Source organism: Carassius carassius, chromosome 13 (assembly GCF_963082965.1).
Source record: "Carassius carassius chromosome 13, fCarCar2.1, whole genome shotgun sequence".
Taxonomy (NCBI): domain Eukaryota; kingdom Metazoa; phylum Chordata; class Actinopteri; order Cypriniformes; family Cyprinidae; genus Carassius; species Carassius carassius.
This window is the reverse complement of record NC_081767.1, coordinates 30,016,481-30,038,665: the sequence shown is the minus strand read 5'-3', so window position 1 is coordinate 30,038,665 and position 22,185 is coordinate 30,016,481. Positions and strand designations below refer to the sequence as shown.

At 37.6% G+C, this 22,185-nt stretch overlaps 1 protein-coding gene across 2 annotated transcripts; it reads left to right on the top strand.

Annotated features, from left to right (window-relative positions):
• Positions 1-844: 844 nt before the first annotated feature.
• On the top strand, positions 845-20,846 carry LOC132156307 (endosome/lysosome-associated apoptosis and autophagy regulator family member 2-like). 2 transcript variants are annotated; one of them, XM_059565253.1, is made up of 22 exons: positions 845-1,058; positions 3,079-3,199; positions 4,433-4,604; positions 5,052-5,199; positions 5,324-5,413; positions 5,987-6,092; positions 6,187-6,339; positions 7,100-7,188; positions 7,775-7,955; positions 8,076-8,204; positions 8,385-8,475; positions 8,717-8,819; positions 9,568-9,705; positions 9,784-10,047; positions 10,526-10,699; positions 10,777-10,960; positions 12,064-12,160; positions 12,310-12,411; positions 12,913-13,039; positions 13,322-13,500; positions 13,598-13,769; positions 20,747-20,846. In XM_059565253.1, exons 1-22 carry the CDS (start codon positions 864-866, stop codon positions 20,822-20,824), a joined length of 3,093 nt encoding a protein of 1,030 aa, XP_059421236.1. In that variant the 5' UTR covers positions 845-863; the 3' UTR covers positions 20,825-20,846. The 2 variants fall into 2 exon arrangements, with proteins under 2 accessions (XP_059421236.1, XP_059421237.1); XM_059565254.1 differs by lacking the exon at positions 20,747-20,846 and adding an exon at positions 18,283-18,867.
• Positions 20,847-22,185: the final 1,339 nt, after the last annotated feature.

Sequence of the window (22,185 nt, the reverse complement as noted above, 5' to 3'; positions counted from 1 at the left end):
TGTTTGACACAATCCTGGTAAACCTATTGAATGTTGTTTTTCTAGAAATGGCAAGTGGTTTAAGTAAAGTTGGTATGATCAGGTACCTATGCAGACAATATGGTAAATACAGTAAAGCGTGATACCTCGGTTTTTATATTACATTTCACTTTCTATTCTGTAGTGTGTAATGTTATTCTTTAGTTTATGCCAACTTGAATATTTTAAAACGACGTTCATGGCAAATTATCAAAATGTTCTGCTTTCCAAAACATCAATGCAATAATGAAGGTGTTTACTTTATTTGTTGCTTCATCTTGCAAAAGTCAAATAAATCTTTCTTATTAATGTGTGTGTGTGTGTGTGTCTTTGTGTGTTCTTTAAGAAGTCTAGCAATTTAATATGCAATCTGTTTTAGACATGCATACAATTCAATGGAAAGTTGACAAATAACATGGACTTTTTTAGTATCAATAATTAGTTAATTATTTCAATGTTTAATTTATATATATATATATATATATTTATTTATTTATTTTATTTATTTATTTTATTTTTTTTAAACGCAACTGCGTTACACAGTCATTTCTTTGAAAGGACTGCCATCTTGTGTTGTGCATATGAATAACAATTTAGAAAAGCAAAATAAGAAAATCCATCGGATTATTTTATTATTCAATATAAAAGCAGTGTTCTGAATGCTCATTGTCCGAATTCGAATATATTACAGATATTTTTATGTTTATGACCCTACGGTGCTTGATTATAGAAATAATGTGATGGTCACCCTCAAAGTATGAAACTTCGTGAGTGGATATGTAGGCTACTATGGTTCAAGACACCGCTGTGACGTCATTTATAAGACTTCAAAGCGGCTCCGTCAGATGACGCTGTTGACGTCGCTCGCTGATATGATGGGACGGTCCCGTTATTCCATTCGGCAAGCGATGGAACGCACGAGGAGAACCATTGTCCGCCAACGAAGCTGTTTTATACTGCATTATTCGGCGTGGATATGTTGCATTTTCATCGTGAGCGCGTCCGCGGCAATAGCGGCTCACCTGCGCCAGTGTGAAGAGGTGAGAGATCATTCCCGCTGAGATTTCTGCGTTCATATTCAGCGTTCTTTGCGTTAAATGCACTCTTCCAGTTCATATATCTGTTTGTGCACACGCCGGGTTATTTTTAAAGCATCTTTGACTGTTTGGCATACATTTATTTGCACTTTTGGGATCGATTTCCTTTACTAACACGTGGAGCAAGATGAGGTTGTCACACATTACAATAACCAAAGTAACAGGTGCGACAGATACTCTACACAGATTGGATAACCGTAACCAATGAGAAGTAGACTGTCTGAATAAAGTACTAAACGCTGGTTTATAAAAACATTTAGAATAGATGCTCTGTTCAATTGTTACTTGTGTCTTTTTTTTTTTTCTTGCTTTAACATGTTAACAGTAAAACGAATCAGACGGTCACACTGACAAATCTAAACACGTTTACAAACAGTAGTTCTGCAAAAGGCTTCCTGAGGAGCCTTAAATCATATCTCTGGGAGCTTTGGAGTGCTTAATGGAAGTCATAAGTTCTTACAAGAAGTGGAAATTCTGTCAGTGGTTCCTTCAGTCATGAGGGAAAGGACTTTTGAGGCTCTGAATATACATTTAGATTCTTTGAAATCAGATTTTTTAGTTCACACAGTATTATAGTTTATGTTTCCTGTATCAAATGTTTGGCATTTTTATACTAATGCATCTTAAGATTTTCAGATTCATATTGATTAAGAAGCTGATATTCTTTTTGTCTCGCTGTGTATTGATTGGTGTCAGATTGCTGTTTGAGATGGGCATCCCATTTAAATATGCATTTGTCACTGAAATAATCGGAGAGAATCCAGCCAGGGTGTGTGCTTTATGTCTAATGTTATGGTAATGGATGAACAAGGTTCCAGTGGAGTGCTAAGTGGAGCTTTTCACAGAGATGGTCAGCCCTGCGTGCCCATCTGAAGAGCCTGGTGATATGATGCTAAGAATAGCCTCGCTGAAACCACTTTCAATGAGAGCTCATCTCCTCCTCTGTTCTTTGTGCATGGAAAAACTGTGACTGTTAAAATCATGCGTGTCCCGTAAACTAAAAGATCGACTGCAGTAATTGGCTATGAATAAGGAAAAGTATTGCAGATTTGGAACTATTTGGCTTATGCATTCATAAAAATCAGTTGGTAATTGTACACGGTTCTCTCAAGCCACATTAATTATTTACATTATCCGGTAAAGCCTGGCATATCAAATATATCAAGCTTTTTATTATTTTTTTATAGCCATCAGAGGCACATTATTAATACTGTATCTGTGGTAATGCATTAGGGTTTTGTATGGTAATATCTGTGACTAGCTCCTGTTTTGAGCTGTCTTTCAGTCCGCCCTCCCGTATGTTGACCCGCAGGGCATTCTGGGTTTTATTATCAGCTTCCTCCTGATGGCTGCCTTTCCTTCCAAGTCACTCAGTAAGTGCTGGAAGAATTGCAGGCATGTGATATAAAAAAATAAATGATTTGGAGGTTATTTGTCTCTTTGCATGTAATGATGAGGGAGTCATTGAATCACTGAGTTGACAAAAAAGATATGTTGCCACTTCATTTAATTAACTGAAAAAATGGAAAGTTGCAGTTTTTATTCAATTTGTTCAGGAACAAGATATGAAATAACACCGCAGTTTGATCATAAATGAGATGTTTCTCTAATTTGGTCGAGTCGTACTCCGACTCAAAACACAGACTTGTTGAGTGAAGGGGAAATCTTTCAAGGCTTTAATGAATGAGAAATCTGCCAGTGCATAGTTGTGAACAGGAAATATCTGTTCAAAAACTTGAGATTCGTTTCCAGTTGAAACCCCACTGATGCCTGGAATGGAAAGGGTGTGTCCTCCGCAGACTCCGGACGAGATGACTCATGCATTTAAGTCACGTTTATTGTCCTCTGCATTAAATCCACACAATATTCAAATGCCCATGTGCCTTACTCTTTACTAGCCAAACTTCACACCCACAAAACACAAGTATCTTGTTAAATTTAGACGTGTTGTTTGTTTTCGCAGGCGGACTACTACTTTCAGTACACAGAGTGTGACAGCACCGGATCGAGATGGAGGGTGGCCATCCCTTTGAATCCAGGAGAATGCACAGGACTACCAGAACCTGTGCAGGGCACCGACTGCAGTAGGTTCACACAGTGTTTTAGACAGACAGGAAGTTTGATTTTAACTGAGAGGAGACTTTGGGAAATGAACCTCTTTATAAACTTGCAATGTTCATGCATAAATGTGTGCACTGATGTGATTGCATATACTTTAAATAGCAAGTTTGTGTACTTGAACAGCATTTTGTCATTGCTTATCAGCACAGAGGAATTTCTTCTTGGACAGAACATGTTCAGTGGCCCCTGAGAAATCATTTAGAGTCCTCGGGCCCTGCATTTGATTTTAGTCATCATGTAGTATGGATGAAACCAGCTAAAGACAATCTGAAAAATAACCCTTTTAAGTGAAGTGAAAAAGTGAAGTGACATTCCGCCAAGTATGGTGACCCATACTCAGAATTTGTGCTCTGCATTTAACCCATCCGAAATGCACACAATCAGAGCAGTGAACACACACAAACACACACACTGTGAGCACACACCCGGAGCAGTGGGCAGCCATTTTTATGCTGCAGCGCCCAGGGAGCAGTTGGGGGTTCAGTGCCTTGCTCAAGGGCACCTAAGTCGTGGTATTGAAGGTGGAGAGAGAACTGTACATGCACTCCCCCCACCCACAATTCCTGCCGGCCCGGGACTCGAACTCACAACCTTTCGATTGGGAGTCCGACTCTCTAACCATTAGGCCACGACGTCCCTCACTTTTAACTTTATAAACACATTTTCGTGGTCTTATTCTGCACATTATTAATATTCATAAATATTCCCTGCCTCTAAAATTACTTTTCCTTCTAAAAAAAAGATTAACCAATAAAAATGTTCATGATTCTGTGAGATTGCTATGTATAAAAAGGCTCCCACTCATCACCTTATTTCATGTTAATTAGTCATTTTCAATTAAAAGTGTCTCATTATGGAAGTTAAAAGCTTTTAAGATCTGTTGAATGTGTCTGTAACAGATTTATTTATTTATTTTTAATACGGAAAAGCTTCTATTATTGATTTATATATTTTTTATTACACTGCAGTTGATATGCAGCTAATTCTTTTAAATTGTATACAATTTTTAATGGTAGTAAAACTAAGCCATCATTATTTATTTATTTATTTATTAAGCTGAAAAACCTAGCCTGATCTCATAAAACGAATATTATGGCCTAACTGATTTCAGATCTGTAATAATTCTTTGGATGAGTGATTGAACTGGTCAGTATGGCATAAACAGTATTGTATATTTGGTTCCGTCCTTTGGGCAGCATTCTCGTGCAAGGCGGGGGAATTTCTGGAGATGTCTGCTCAGGAGTGCACTCGGTGTGCGGCTGGCACTTACTCGCTGGGCAGCGGCCTGCGCTTCGATGAGTGGGACGACATCCCTCCTGGATTCAGCAGCCTGGCACCCAACGGACAGAATGCGTCCACCTGCAGCAGGTCAGTTCCTTTGGAGAAGTCGTTGTGTACAGTATAAAAGATTGTTTGGCTTTCTGTATTTGGTGTGTTTAAAAGGTATTGCTTGTGTTCATTTATCCAACACTAAATAGAAATAAAGTCCAAATACACAAAGGACAACATGCATATAAGATACAGTTTTATTTACAACCAGTCAGATATATATAAATGACTGTTCCCAAGGTTTCAATGTCTTGTTCTTATCAAAGTTATTGCAACTAACACTGTATTTTTGCCCTTTTCCTCTTATTTTTTCATTTAATATCAGCACATATTCAGATTTAAGCATACAGACTTATTCGTGCAGGCACACACACACTTCCAGGGACAGGAAACAATGAGTATTAAACCAATCGTTTATTTTTATCCTGTTATATAACTTAAGACTGTAGTGCCCAAAGTATGTATGTTGTGTATTTATGCATTTAGTGCAAAGTGGGTCGCTCAGGGCTCGTATCTGGAGTCCAACCGAGATGAGTGTACCGTATCTCTGATCTACACTGTACACTTGAAGAAGCCGGGGTCCGTGTCCTTTGACTACCAGTATGTGGATAACAGCATCTTCTTTGAGTTCTTTGTAAGTTTGGATCCCATTTTAGCTCTGGAATGTTTGTGTGCAAGATATTTAAGATATCGAAAGCAGCTAATCTGTATTGTACAAATCAAAATGTGTTTTTTATTTATTTATTTTTTTATGACAGATTCAGAACGACCAGTGCCAAGAGATGGACCAGGAGTCAAATAGAAAATGGATCAAACTGACTACTCATGGAGAGTGGGGAACACATAGTGTAAGTCAAAAACACAACTAGAAACTATTATTATTATATTTTTATATACACTCATGCTTGGAACACTACCATTCGAAAGTTTAAAAAATTCGGTGAAAATGTCGATATTGTAAAATAATTTAATTAAAAATATTTTTTTTCTATTTGAGTATATTTTAAAATGTAATTTATTTCTGTGAAGCGAAGCTGAATTAGAGCCATAACCCCAGTCTTGAGTTTCACATGATCATAAATAAATCATTCTTATTACTGATTTGCTTTTCAAGAAACATTTCAAATTTTTATCAATGTTGAAAACCGATTAATATTTTTGTGAAAAACCATGATGCAGTTTTTTTCAGGATTCTTTAATTCATAGAAATTATTAATTTATTTAACATAGTTTTTTTGTAACAATGTAGAAATCTTTATCACTTTTGATCAATTTAATGGATCCTTTCTAATAAAAGTAATAACCTCTTCAAAAACAAAGTTTTAAAGGTAAAACAGTAGTGTACATACAGTAGTAATTTTGTTTGCAATTCTGTTTCTTAATTCTAAACTGTGTTTTAATTCTCATCCTCGTATGATCAGGTGAATCTGAATTCTGGCACTAATATCCTGTACTGGAGAACTACTAGAGTCACACTCGACTCTAAAGCAGTCAAACCTGTAATCCTGAAGAACATACGGATTGATGGTCAGGATGTGCTGATTTGGAAATTCTCCATTTTAATGTGAATTAATTACTCCTCCTTGTTGAAAGATTATATGATGGCATTTCTCTCCTGCAGGTGTGGCGTACACATCAGAATGTTTTCCATGTAAACCTGGGACATTCAGTCGTGCCCCGGGCTCCTCCTCCTGTGAACCCTGTCCACGGGACACGTACTCTGGCCGAGGGGCCAGCTCCTGCACACCTTGCAACTCAAAAACACACTTCGCCTGTAAGTGCACACATGCATAAAGATGCCACATAAACTGAATTCTAGTGAATGCGTAGGCCTAACTACACTATGCAGATATATGTGCTTGTAGTACATTTAAAAAAAAACACCCATTAATGCACTTTTTTCCAAAACTTGCGTTTGTGAGGGAACTGAAGGGTGTTCATAAGTTGATCAAAGCTAATGAAAGTTGATAATTTGCTAAATAATAAAAATTCTATAATTCTATAATAATTCTAAAATAAATACACACACACACACACACACACACACACACAATGCATGACATGTGACCATTTACAAACATCAGAGAACTGTGTAATTTCCTCACTTTCATATTATTCAAAATTCACATTATTGTTTCTTCCTCAAACATAAAAGCATATTTACGCAAATTGACTTTACTTTTTGTTTTACTTATCTAAAATACATTAGGCAAATCTTTCAATACTTTTTTCATCATTTCAATTGTTGAATTTCATTATATTGAATCACATGCATCAAATCAAATTGTTTTTGAATTTAAATCTAAGGAATCAACCAATCCCAAAGATTCACAGACCTAATTTGGACTGAGAAAATAACATTAGGATGAGAAAAACTCACAACTTTATCATCTCCTTCTACACTTACTTGAGCCTCAAACATGCCTTCACTCATATTACATGAACCTATTCTTTTTATTAACCTTTTGAATAGTTTTGCTTGTGTGAGGCTTGTTTCCAGTTCCAGACTCTTCACTCTTCTGTATCTTTAACAGCAGAAGGCTCTGCCACGTGCAAAAGTAGACCACCATGCTCCGAAAAAGATTACATCCAGACATACAGCACCTGTGATAAAGATGGAAAGGTAAAATAATTTTGTAAAACATGCAAAACAACTAGCACTGTATTTCAGATGAAATGAGTAACATTTATTTTTCACATATACATATATTTTTTTTTGTGAAAAGTGGGGACATCCCATAGGCGTAATGGTTTTTATACTGTACAAACTGTATATTCTATGGCCCTACACCAACCCTACATCTAACCCTAACCCTCACAGGAAACTTTGTGCATTTTTAATTTCTCAAAAAAACTAATTCTGTATGGTTTATAAATGTTTTGATAAATGGGGACATGGGTTATGTCCTCATAAGTCACCCTCTCCTTGTAATACCTGTGTCATAACCATGTCATTATACAGAGTCGTGTCCTGATATGTCACAAAAACACACACACACACACACACACACACACACACACACACACACACACACATATATCAAGCCTATAAAAAACTATCATTGCATTAATCAAATTTAGTATTCTCTCTCTTTATATATATATATATACACACACACACACACACACATAGTAATGTAGTCAAATAGAAATATTCTATGTTTTTCAATAAGAAAAAAACAAGTCCATTAATTCTGTCTCTCTCATAGACTCAGGTCATATACAAGTGGGTAGAGCCTCAGATTTGTTTGGAAGCTGCTGCTGGAGCAGTAACACTGCCACCTTCTGGTCAGCGTGAGCCCTGTCCACCCTGTAATCCCGGTTTCTATAACAACGACACTGCTACCTGTTCTCCCTGCCCACCCGGCACTTACTCTGATGGGGTCAAAGGTGATAAATCATCCTAACATTTTAAGAAAGACATATGAAACATGATTATTTCTAAAAGCATGAACATCATACAAATAAACAGCGAAGAGATATTAAACATGGATTGTGTGGCATCTGTAGCATGCCAGCCTTGTCCAGCTGGCACAGAGCCTGTCCTCGGGTATGAGTACAAGTGGTGGAACGTGCTGCCTGCCAACATGAACACATCCTGCTTCAACGTGGCCAACAACAATTGTGATGGATTGAATGGTGAGAGATTACATGAGTATGATGATGTGGTATTATGTTACGGCATATGGCTACAATGCTCCTTTTTGCTGCTAGGTGTCGCTGTTGCATCACTTATCTATTTAAATGGCCTTTCTACCAAAAGTTCTTCTCGTTTTATGTGTACATCTGTGAATAATACTTGAACATTTTGTGTTTTAGGTTGGGAAGCAGCGGGTGATCATGTACAATCAGGGGCAGGTCGTTCAGATAACGATTATCTCATATTAAATCTCGCTGTTCCTGGATTCAAGTGAGTCTTTAAGAACTTGTCCACCTCCACACAACTACACTATTCAAGTGCTGCCCCCCTGTGCATAATGTTCATTAAAGCCTTGTGTGATTAGCATGGTTAAAATACTGTACAATGTGTGAGTTGGTATAAGAAGAACATAATGCCCTTTTGGTACTCTTATCAAAGAACCCGAAGTGTTTGTCCTCACATAACCTGTGCTGTCTGTCTAGCAGTGAGTCTGTCTTGTTTGTTGTATCAGGCTGCCTGTGTCAGTTCGAGGAGCATCCGGCGGTGAGTACGGCCGGATCACTTTTGAATTTGAAACCAACTGCTCGACTGACTGCGAGTTCTACTTCATGGAAGTGAGTGTGTTTGTGATGCTCTTTACGGCAGTCCGATCTGTTTTTATCTGCTTTTAAAGGTGCACTTAAAATATTTAATGAAAAATGGTACTTTTAACTTATCACTTTCATGACAGTTTGTAATTGGTGTGTACTGGTACCAACATTTTATTTTTTTCCCCACATTAACCCTTTCTGCCAATAGAAATATGTAAAATATACAATAAAAGTTAAACTTTTATTTATATATATATATATATATATATATACACACTGCAATTTTGCTGTAATTATGTAGAAAATGGACTACAATTTCTAATGACACAGTGTAGAATATGTTTAAAAACATGCACATTCACACAAGATGAAGAATCAGAAGGTATGCAAAAAAACTGAAACATTATTGGTGTACCTTTTAAAGACATTGTCCACCCAATATAAAATTAAGATTAATAAAAATAAATAAAATAAGTCATCAAATGAATGTCATTCCAAACCTGTATTATTCACTATCTTCTGTGGAAAAAAAAGAATAAAAAAAAGAATGTTGATTAAAAATGGTATAGGGACCAATAGACTTCCACAGTATGAACGGTTATAAACATTCTACAGAATATATCTTTTGTGTTCCACAGAAGAAAGAAAGTCATAGAGGTTTGGGATGTAAATAATAAGAAAGATGAAATAAAATTTCCTTTTAGTTTAGTACTATCAGACTTTAGACTTTCAGACTTTAATTTCTTTTTTATTGACTTTGTTGTTGCTCCAGGATGTGGACAGAAGGAGCACAAATGTCATTGAATCATGGGACGGGAGTAAAACCAAACAGAGTTACACACACATCATAACTGAGAACTCTTCTGTCACGTTCACCTGGGCTTTTCAACGCACCAGTCAGGCTACTGATGTGAGTACAGATGCACGCGCCCACACACCCTGATTAAAAGAATGACAGTAGTTGATGTTCATTCCCACTGTCCATCAGGTGCGTCAGTATGTAAATGACATGGTGAAGATTTACTCTGTGTCTGTCACTAACGCCATGGATGGAGTGGCATCAGTGTGTCGTGCGTGTGCCCTGCAGTCTCAGCGGGCCGGCTCCTCCTGTGTGCCCTGTCCAGCTGGACACTACATTGATAAAGAGACCAACCAGTGCCAAGAGTGCCCTCCTAACACCGTCCTATCTGGGCACCACATCTATGGCAAAGAAGCGTGCCAGCTGTGTGGGCCAGGTAGCAAAAGCAACAAGGTATTTCAACTGTTGTTGCTCTGTTTTTAAGTAGCACTTGTATAATTTATCTATCTATTTATTATTACTATTGCTAAATACAAATAAATAGAAGTAATGAAACCTGGCCTTTTCTATGGGTTTCTATTGGGATTCACTCCACTGTGTTGAGCGAGAGCGCTTCTCTGCTGTCTTCACGTGTTATCGGAAACTTCCTATTTCCAACTTATAAAATCATGATTATTATTCTCCCAAATTAAACAATTTGTAATATAATGTAATGTTTTCAAAAGTTTGGCTAATGATATTTTAGCACTATTCATTAAAAAAAATATGATGAAGGGTCATTATATGACAATAAAAAATGCTTTTTATTTTAAGTCATTATGCAAATTGATAAAATGGCTTAGTGGTTGAGAAAACAGGCATAACTGAAAGTGCTTCAGGAATAATAACTAGGAAGTGTGTGACGGTTCTCTCTTGAATGTTTAAATTCTAGGAGCACAGTGTGTGTTTCAGTGACTGTTCGTTCACATACACTGACCAGAGTCGGACTCTTCAGTATGACTTCAGTGCTCTGACCTCCGCTGGGTCCATCATGAACGGGCCCAGCTTCACTGCCAAAGGCACAAAGTACTACCACCTCTTCAATGTCAGCCTGTGTGGAGCTGAGGTACGACACCAACCCCTGAAATGAGCAGAAATTACATCACAAGAATGTGGTTTATTCATTCATCTGTCTTTTATCAGGGTCACAAGACTGCAGTCTGCAGAGATAATGTCACAAACCTGCCCAATGAGGACACTGGAGGTGGACAGCAGGGCAGTTCAGTGGAGGCTTTTCTCTGTCAATCAACGATTATCCCATCCGATGGGCGGGGCTTAAGAACAGCTCTATCCTCTCAGTCCATTAGCCTGGCTGACACTTTTCAGGGTGCGACCATTTCATATTTTAAAATTTCAAACAAAAAATATATATTTAGAGTTCTTGATAGTGACTTGCACGTCCATATTTCATCCATTTGGATTACTTCCTAATAAGGCTGCCAAAATTAATGTTGTAATTTATGAGATCAATTAAATGTTTAACAGACTTTCCATTTCCAGTAAATAATGGAGAAAAGCTGCTTTAACGGTTTATTATAAAAAAAATTAATCCCAATGGGCTATTTACTAAAGTCATTTGCAGTTTAATCATCAAAGCTCAATAAGTATGAAATATCACCTATGAGCAAAACATTGTCTGCGCTGCTATTGTTAATGAGAAGACCACTTGGGGACAGTGGCAACTATAAAACATCTTCATGCAGTGTAAATTTATTGTTCTTACTATTTTTTTTTTTATACGAGTAGAATTTGAATGAGTTAAATATTTTTTTTTTTTTGTGTGTGTATACAATAAACAAATTAATAGCGTTTTCCAAACACTTTTGCACACTAGTAATCCTGTTACACCTCAACATTCCTGCCAGAAAATGTCATTTCATATTTTTTATAGAATTGTTAAATATTGAATGAAATTAATTAAAATATTAATTAATTAATTAAATATAATTTCTTTTCTTATATTAAAAAAAAAAACGTAGATAATGATTTAAAAAAAAAATAAGAATTCTATATATTTATATATTATTTATATATATATACACAAAAAATTACAGAATTATAGCATCAATACATGTATTGGGACCTAGATGGGATGCAACATTTACATAGAAACCTTGGATCTTATTATATGTTGAACTCATGTATTCATTAAAAGATCATAGCATCCTGACATTAGGAATATTTACTGTTCGTAGCCATTAATATTAGAGAAGCTCCAGCTAATAAAAATGTGCTGTAGTTTTCTGTTTCTTTATAATAATTTAACGGTGCCTGTCATCTGTGTTCTAAGGTGTAAAACTTGTTTAGTGATAAATGCGATTAATTACTTGAATCTACGGGTGGTCCTGCTTACTGAGCACTTCCTGCTGTGCTGCCTGTCACCCCCATGTGTCCTCTAAGACAGGTTGTGTGTGTGTGTATGTGTCACAGGAGCCACAGTGGAGAAATCACTTAACGGAATAACCGCCAGACCAGAACTATTTCCATCTGCATCCAAGAGAATCCCAGATATCCACTTCTTCTATCGGTACTGGCAGTTACGTCATCAAACTACCTCTTAAAGTTCCTCTCATATATTGTTGTCTGGAGTTTTAGAGGTTTTGTAATAAAGTGTGATGTTTGTTCTTTTCCCTCTATCATCTTTAACCTGTTTAATGGTGTCTTTTATTTGTTAAGATCTTCACAGGTCACAACCTCATGTCCGAGAGGCAGGAATGCAGTGCTTTCACTGCGCTGTAACCCAGAGAAGACAGCGAAGGGAGACATCTCCATACCCAGGTACACACACACCCCCACACCCACACACACACAAAACAAGTACTCTGCTGTTAATGCAGTCTAAATTTGGCACTGGGCATCTCCCATCATGCCATACCAAATCACCTAACTGCAGGCCCACTGAGCTGATTTATTCGTCTTGTTTTATTTTTGTAACATTTATTTTATCACCAGTGGTGTATGTCTATGGATTATTAATAATGTAATTATTATGGTAATATATTAAAGAAACAACTTGCAGTGTATAAGATCAGATTTCTACAGTCATTAAGAGGGTTTTCAGTTAGGGTTACCATGTCTCAAACAAAAATTTGTACTATTGCAAAAAAAAGTATCAAAACTTACCCAAAAGTAGCCCATTTCTTTTCCTTTCACAGTTTTCTCCTCTGTCCGGGCTCCCTTCTGTCAAAATTGTGTTCTAGGGAGATTACTAAAACACATGACAGTATTGTAAAAGTAGCCCAATTCCAGTTTAGATTGACTTCCTCTGTCCTGTGTCAGTGAGTGTCCTGCAGGGACCTGTGACGGCTGCACGTTCCACTTCCTGTGGGAGAGCTCTAGTGCGTGTCCACGCTGCACTGCTGTCGACTACCACGCCATTGAAGGAGCATGTAAGGCGGGAGTGCAGGTACTCTTTCAGTACTTCTACTGATGAGTTACTGTGTATATAGTATTGTCTGAGAAGTTAGTTGTAATGTTTTTGTACCTAATTGGCTTTGCTAGGGAACTGCAAGGTATTCTATAGTTTAAATCAGATAAGAATAATAGTCTGATCCTTATTGATGTAAGTAATAAAATCAGTCTACTCTAGCATCTGTTGTGACATGTGCGCACCCTAGATTTTCTAGGGTAAGTTTGTTTTCTTCAGAACTCATTAAGTTAACCTCATGATGTGGATCCTCTTTCTAAGGACACAGTGTTTGTCTGGACTGAACCTCGGCTGTGTACTGGAGGGCTTTCTCTCCCGCTGAAGAGAATGTCTCCATGCGAGACGATTGATTTCTGGCTGAAGGTGGGCGCTGGGCTTGGAGTGTTCAGTGCTATTCTGCTCGTCTCCCTGACCTGCTACTTCTGGAAGAAGAACAAAAAGTATGATTCTTGTGACTATCTTAGTTTTTGGACATACACAACAATCTCTGTTTCTGCTAATAAGCTTTGTGCTCCTTTTATCTTTGTGCTCTGATAGGCTAGAGTTTAAGTATTCCAAACTTGTGATGTCGGCCAATAAAGAGTGCGAGTTACCGATAGCGGACAGCTGTGCCATTATGGAAGGAGAAGGAGAGGAGAATGAGGAGGAAGAAGTAGTTTATGCCAACAAGTCTTCTCTTCTGGCTAAGCTGAAGGCTGTCGCTACCAAGGTTAGCTGAACCACAGCAGGTTTAAATGCTTTCCTTGAAATAAACATTGTAAATGGTGACAAAGTAAAAAGAATTCAGCTCTTTTCTGTTTTTGTTTATTAACGAGGCATAAAACCCAGAAAAACAGGTACTCTGTTTTTAAGAACATAAGCTGATTGAGGAAATTATACACTAACAGCACTGAACTACATTGCTATACTATATATATATATATATATATATATATATATATATATATATATATATATATACACAATATAAAACTTGTAATATTTATTTGACAACTAGTAATAGAGAAGAGGAGAAATGCAAGGGGGTTTGTTTTTGTTTCTCATATTTACTGCCTTTCAAAAAGTTTGAGGGAAGACTTAAAAAAAAATACTTTTATTAATTGAGGATGCATTAAATTGATAAAGTAACAGTAAAGACATTTATAATGTTACAAATTATTTCTGTTTCAAATAAAGACCTTTACATTTTCTATTCATCACAAATCGGTTTCCATAAAAATATTTAATAATAATAATACGAAGAAGAATAATTGAGCACTGATAATAATTGAGCAGTTAATCAGCATATTAGAATGATTTCTGAATGAGCATGTGACTTTAAAGGCTGGACTAGACTGTTGAAAATTCAGCTTTGCATTAAAGGAATAAATGAAAATTTAAAATATATTAAAATATATATTTTTTTAAATTGTAATAATATTTCAAAACATTACATTTGGACTATTTTGGAGCAAATAAATGCAGCATTGGTGAGCACACTAGTCGTCTTTAAAGGGACAATAAGTAACTTTTTAGGTATTTTATTATCTAAAATCAATATTTTTATTCATAAATATGCCCTCAATGGTGTACAAATACCTATGCCAATGTTTAAACTAATCGTCGTAAATGAAGAATTTATTATCTTTATATACATGGGACGGGTAGGTCGACGGAGGCTTCCATGTAGTTTCCACAACGTGTTTTCGGTCAGAGCCAGAAACGCAGGTGCAGAGCAGTGAGAGGCGCTTGAAACTGCACCGGCAAGTTTAAAAGTCTGGATTGCATTCTTATTATGGACCATACATATGCCGCGCCACAGGAGAAGAAAACATCGTCGCCAAAACGAAGTGCTATTAGAAGACATCCTGTCAAAGCTTTTTGGTACATATCGCCTACCGTAGATGCAACGCGCATTTGAAAAAGCGAGGCGCTGGAGAGCAAAATTAGTTTGAATGCAAAATACAATTTCACCACTAGATGGGAGTAATTCCTACTTACAGTCCCTTTAAAAACATTTGAAAAAAAAACATTTTTGACCAGTAGAGTATTATCTAGTGACCTCTACTGGACAATCAAGGAAGTGTTTTTAAAAATATGCTTCAAGTTCTTAAAGTCAGGGTAGGTAAAAAATTTATAAAAAACTTTTTTTTACAAATTAGTTTAAACTTTATTTATATATCAATACATAATTAAAATGTAAGTACTCTGAAAAAGAAAGTATAAAAATCGAGTGTCTGTAGACCTCTCACGACTGTTTTAAAGACAGCTCATTATTTCCATTCACTCCACCCCCTCCCTTCTGGGCTTTATCGTCTCTACTACGGCTCGCTAAGTAATGTTATGTTAGCTATATTACGCAGCTACGTGTGCTAATGACACATGCTTCATGAAAAAATAAACAAAAAAATGTATGATCAAAATACAAAAAGAGAGATTTACCTGTCCAGCAGAAATAAAGCCATCAAGGAGTCACTTTTCAGCCCCTTGAGTTCCCTCAGTTCTCGCCATCGCTGGAAAGCCACGCCGATATAAACTCGCATTTTATTTCTTTGTTTATCCAAAGACTTTTTGTTCATTGCCTTTTCTTGTACTGTTACTGTCTTCCTTTTTTTGCCTGGTTTACCTTCATTAACTGCATAGGCCGGTACTGTGAATTTTGCTTGCTGTTTCTCTGCCATTGTTTTGGTATTCCTAGGATCCGTGCCTCTTGAATTCCTCAAATCAAAGGTGCGCGCGCAAGTGGGCAGGTCATGTGTGGCAAAAGGGTGGTTGCCATGGTTGCGAGAGAGTGATAGTCGCCTAAGCCAATCCTATGTTTCGTCCTGAATGGAAATAATGAGCTGTGTTTAATACAGATTAAACGGTCTAGTGTCACTCGATTTTTATACTCTTTTTATCAGAGTACTTACATTTTAATTATGCATTGATATATAAAGTTTAAACAAATTTGGAAGAAAGTTGTTTATACATTTTTTACCTACCCTGCCTTTAATGATTTCTCTTTAACACCCTGCAGTTTCTTCATTGCGTTTCTGATGAAATGACCTAAGTTCAACTCTCCTTGTACTCTATTTTTATATTTTTTTTCTCTCCTTCGTCTTTCCCTCTAAGAATCCAAGCTAGAAGCCACTGCAGTCAGAGAGTTAGCTGTGAGTCTGCATGAGGGTGGATGTGTATATGGTGGTGCTAGCGCAGTGGATAAGACACATGTCTTTGGCGTGAGAGACCCGGGTTCGAATCCACTGTGAAACACCAATGTGTCCCTGAGCAAGACACTTAACCCCTAGTTGCTCCAGAGGCGTGTGACCTCTGACAGTTATAGCAATTTTAAGTCGCTTTGGATAAAAGCGTCAGCTAAGTGAGTAAATGTAAATGTATATGTCTTGATGTTTATCTCAGCCGCTGAGGTACTTCTAGAAACATCTGTAAGATTAAAGACTGTTGAGCTGCTTTGGCATATGTGGCATGTCACACTGTGTTCACGGCCAATTAGAAGAGAGTTTGAGAGAGAGCGAGTTTTATTCAAGAGTCTCTCTTCAGAACTTACATTGTCACTTTAAGTCTCAAGTGTTCAATCCTGAAAAATGCTGTATGACCTCCGGTGGGAATGTGCTCAGATTTCCTGCAGCATATGGAGTCAGTTTTGGTCCTGTAATTATCAGGGAAGTTAATTAAGAGAATAATCTGTCCAAATGGAGAGGAATTAATCAATCATGCAAACAAACAAAAAATATATATATTGACTGCTCTCTCAGCCAAGTTTTAGAGGGGTTTTGGACACTTCTCAGCAGGCAAATCAGCTAGAAACACCAGCTTGGCTAGGAGGGAAGACCAGCCTAAATCAGCTTGGACCGAGTTTTTAAATTTATTATTTTTCTTAACCCTCAGGGACCCAGCGCAGAAAAACTGCAACATTTGTATAGAATGATCAAATTATAGGTTTGCTTAATATGGGTTAAAAACTACATATGTAGTTGACACTATCACAACAACAGTTTTGGTGGACAAAAATTGCGGTAAGACTTTACTATAAGGTTTCATTAGTTAACATTACAAATATATTTTTGTACCGTATTTCTGCTGCTTTCTACAATAATTTTTTTTCATGTCATATACAGTAATCAACATTTGAAGTGGATCAGAAAGGTTTAGCAAAGTTGTCCTGAGACAATAATACTTTTGGTACTTTTGGACAACGTTGATGAAAGGTTTTGATCCACTTCAAAATTCTGACTACTTTCTGTGTGTGTGTGCGCAGGGATGCTGCACAAGATCCCGGACCTTTTCAAGTTTGTTTTGCCAAACCTTGAAAAAAAAAAAAAATAGCAATGCTTGGGTCTTTGAGGGTTAAAGATTTGTTGTTGTTGTTTTACATAAAGTCTACATATTTTGTAGTGAAATGATTCCAGAGGAAGAGAAAGTTATGATGCGGTTAAAATACCAGAAGAAAAATGTACACATGAATCATTCACAATAAGACTAGGAATATGTTTTCATAGTAAATAGGCTATATTTTGACATAACATCAACCCCTACTTGTGAGGAACTTAGTATGTTGCAAATCTAATGGCACAAAATATTGAGCTAATAAGGAATTTATAACACAAATATTGGGTAAAATAGTGCAATTTTAACTTTGAATGGAAGCCTTTCAGTATTGATTAAATGTTCATTTTAGCCAGCATTTCTTTCAGCTCAATGGATCTGCCATTTTGGATGGATTTTTCACTGTGCTTGTCATAATTCATACCATTTTTGTTTTCTTCACAGAGGATGTATGTGATGCTGCCTTACATTTTGCCAAAAAGAGTTCTTAAAATCCAGGATATTGTTGTTTAGAACATCTTTTGCGTAGGGAGCATGTCAGCGTTGCATTAAAAACTGTCTATGAAAGCATCTAGGTTTCATAACCAAACTTATGTGTGAATATAACAGCGTTTCTTTAGTGTTCCAGAAATCTGTGCCATACAGAAGCAGTTACAGGTCATTTGTCTTTCAGTTTAACAGATGTAAGCTACTTAGCTACCTAGCAACTCGCTGTTTGATTTTCACGCTGGTTGTCCTGGTAACACACGGTGTCCGCAGACAGTCCTTGGCCTTCACGGGGCAAGCTTTTCAAAGAGATGCGACCTTGACGAAGAGGCCGATTCTGCTCTCTGTTTGTGTACATTTGTCGCATCTGCGTTCAGTGATTTGTTCCCATTTCAGCTGCGTTTTCAAAACCGTGTTCCTGTTTCTAGGGCAACAAGAAGAGCGGTGAAGCCGTCCAACTGAAATTCCCCAATACAGAGAAGTCTGTGTGGGGATAGAAGACGAGCGAAGAGGGATATGGAAAAGGAAAGGGATAAATGGAAGTCTCTTTCTGTTCGACATTACATGCAGTGGCCTTAAGAAAACAAGTGCCCCAGAAAGGAAAATGGGTAAAAAAGCCTGTGATGCCTCAGGAACATGGACAGATATGCTTATATGAATATTTCTGTCAAGATTTGTCACTATGCAGTTGTGTATGTGTGTGTTTTTCTTTTGTAAAATGCATTGAAGTTCCCTTCCTTTCCTGTACCCGGGTCTCTCCAGAAGCTTTTTGGAGCGACAGCCGTGACTTTACACGAGTCCTAGCTTGTCAGAGCGAATGTAGCCAAGGGTCAGAGTGAACACACAAATACACTCAGACATTAAGCTTTACTGACAGACACTTCCAATCCCAGCTAAACAGCACTGGAAAGCCACGGAAAGTGTGTTGTGTTCAAGTGCAGTCAATGTTTTTTTTCTTTTTGACTATGAAGGTGACTTTTCAAATGAAATATGACATGAATAAAGTCTATGAAGGAGCCATTTCTGTACAGCTATTTTTATTATTTTTTTGACATACCTCTATGTCATTCTGGCGTACAGTACCAAGGCAAACACAGGAGATTTCTTGGGAAAAGTGTTCCTGCAGAACAGTGACTGCAGACTGAGGGGATGAAACTTGTGCAGTCTAATTATAGGAACTTAATGAACTGCCGCTGGGGTTTTATTTATGAAACTTTAAGACCCATCAACATGAAATCTGGGGAAATGATCTGCTGAGACCCATATTGATTCTGAATTGAGTTCTAAATCTAGTTTACTGTCCTGCTGGGGTTTAGTTGTTTTGTTTGGTCCACTACTGCTCTGAGGTGTTAGATATACTGGAGGCAATATTATTCACATGAGTAGTTCTTGATATAATTTGATTTTGATATTGTGTATAATAAATGATTGTTTGCACTCTCAAATGTGTAAAACTGAAGAACTTCATAAACTGAGCAATGTGGTTTATTTCAGTAAAAAGGTTTTTGATGACATAATTTTTTTGTAGTATTTATATGTTATATAAAATAGTCTCTTTTTCATATGTAATGAAGTCATTTTATCATGTTTTTAAATGATTTTAATTTTTAACTATTTCTATTTTGCTTTAATTTCAATATTGTAATATTGTGAGTCCTGTTGTCTTTGGAATTTTGGAAGTTAATAAAAATACTATAGAGTAGCTGAAAATGTGGGTATGAAGACAAAAAAATAAAAATAAAGAACAATTACAACAGTGAATGGCCCACGCTTTTTCTTCCATTCAGATCTTGTAATATTGTAAACTTGATTGCTTTTTGGTTTTAATTAATTATTTTAAATAAGAAAAATACAGCAAGGCAGCGGATAAAAAAACAGCAGGTAGCCTAAGAAAACAACTAAACCATAAAATATATTTTATGCATCATTTTCATTGTCTTCTGAAGTCATCTGTAAATATAGCGATCAGGTTGATACTCAAGTCATTATTTATGGAATCATCTTTCCAAAAAACAAATATGGTGTTGTTAGATGCATCGCAGCTTGACATCACTTGACATTTTATGTTTAGCCGTTATTAAATATTTTTCTCACACCAAGCTCAATATGAATATTAGCTGAGTGAAGACTTTCTAAAAAGTCTATGTGTTCCACAGAACTGACGATTTTGCTCTCTTTGACTCATTGGATGGAAACGGTGCTTATTCGCAAATGTTTTATGTGATTCCAATTTTGTGCAGAAGTTAAATTTAATTTTGTTTAAATTTAAGTTTAAATTTAAATTTTGTATGGAAACCCAGAGTATATGATCACAGAATAGTCACTTTTGGGTGAAGTGTCGCTTTAAGTAACACAGCAGCGGTGTAGCAAAAGCTTTATACATAGCTGTCCTCATTAGTTCTCTCACTCTTTGTAGATTGCACATCTCACTATCTTTTCTTCTGACTCTCACTCATTCCTGTGCCGCCTCCTCTCTCGGGGCTTCAGAAATATTGTGGTTGTAGGTGGAGGAGGTTGTGTAACCTGGAGAAGTGCAGCGGCTCTGCTATCTCCCGTAAAAGCCTCGACTCAAGTCAGTGCCACAGCCATTAGAATTCCACAGAGGACGAAGGAAGGTTGATGTGCACAATTCACCAAAAGAAGAAAAGAAAAGAAAACTCCTTGACTATCTCTATCCCTCAGAAATCACTTTAACTCTCTCATTTATGCCGTTTTCTCTTGCTTTCTGTCACCTGTCCTCTCTCTCTCCTCAGTCGAACTCGTGTGGCTGATAAAAGGAAGTGTTTTCAAAGGCTTCAGCACTTCCGATGTATTATTCTGGCCAGAAAATCCCTGGCAAAAATTGCATTCCATTTCCCCCGCTCATAATCTCTGCTGCTTCGTCCTCTTTAGAAAGGCAGAAGACAGCTGATTGGATGTCAGCAGAATAATTTAGTGGAAGAGAGAAAAAGGGAGGAAAAGCTAACCTGACTCGTCTTTGTGGGACATCTGGATCCATCACAGTCACGGTGACAGACAGTCTTGACTTCAGTAATGTGTGTTTGTGTAATGATTCACTGTTATCCGAGCGCCAACCTCCCGCTCTCTCTCGTGAGGCCAATAATAAGGAAGTGACTAAAACTGCAATTCATTGACTGGCCGCTTGAGGCTGGCTGCAAAAGGGAGTCAGTTCCATATACTCCCCATGTTAAAATGCCCAACTTTACAGCAGGAAAAAACATGTTTACAGCCTGGTTAAAAAAATTATTTTGGTCTAAATAGCTAATTTTGCCCTTCATGACAACTGTGAGGGGAGTGAATTTTTTTATAACTCATCCGTTAAACTTAAAGTTCTGCATAATTAAGGGCGTGGCCACTTGAGTGACAGGTGGATTGCCGCTGCTGACACTGCCGTCGTGCTAGGTGGATGTGGCTTCAGCATTTTTGATTGTCCGGCAGAGTCGCGCGGTGACGCGCTGCCAAGATGGCGACGGCCTGCTCTACACAAAGCAAAGCAAAGGGGCTATAGAAGAAGTACACCCCTCTCAGATGGAGTCAGGGTTTTACAGCCGTTATTTTGTGGTACCAAAAAAGGACGGCGGATTACGACCCATTCTGGATTTACGCCGTCTGAATCTTTTACTCAGGTCGAGCAAATTCAAGATGTTGACGGTAAAGTCTATTTTGTCTCAGATTCAACCAAACGACTGGTTTGTCACGATCGATCTGAAGGATGCTTATTTTCATATTCAGATCATCGAGAGACACCGGAAGTTCCTCAGATTCGCTTTAGAGGGCAAAGCGTATCAGTACCGCATTCTTCCCTTTGGCTTAGCACTAGCTCCCCGTACGTTCTCAAAATGCATGGACGCAGCTCTGGCCCCGTTGCGGCTCCGGGGCGTCCGTGTGTTGAACTATCTGGACGATTGGCTGGTTTTAGCGCAATCTCAGACTCAAGCACACTCTCATCGGGATATTGTGCTGAATCATTTACACAGCCTGGGCTTACGCACTAACTTCCAGAAAAGTGTGTTAGTCCCCTCTCAACGGATTACTTTTCTGGGAATAGAATTGGACTCTCGCGCGATGACAGCAAAGCTTTCTCTCCCGCGCGCTCAGTCGATTACGTCATGCGTTCAGCACTTCAGGGCGTCAGCCGAATTTCTCCTCACCGGGGTTCGGCTGGGAATTTGTGCTTCCCGAGAGACTGTCACGACAGATGCGTCTTTGACCTGGTGGGAAGCTGTTTGTCATGGGCGCCCAGCCCACGGAGTGTGGACAGCGGCACAACGCAGCTGGCACATAAACAAATTGGAATTACTGGCGTTTTTTCTGGCTCTCCAGTATTTTTC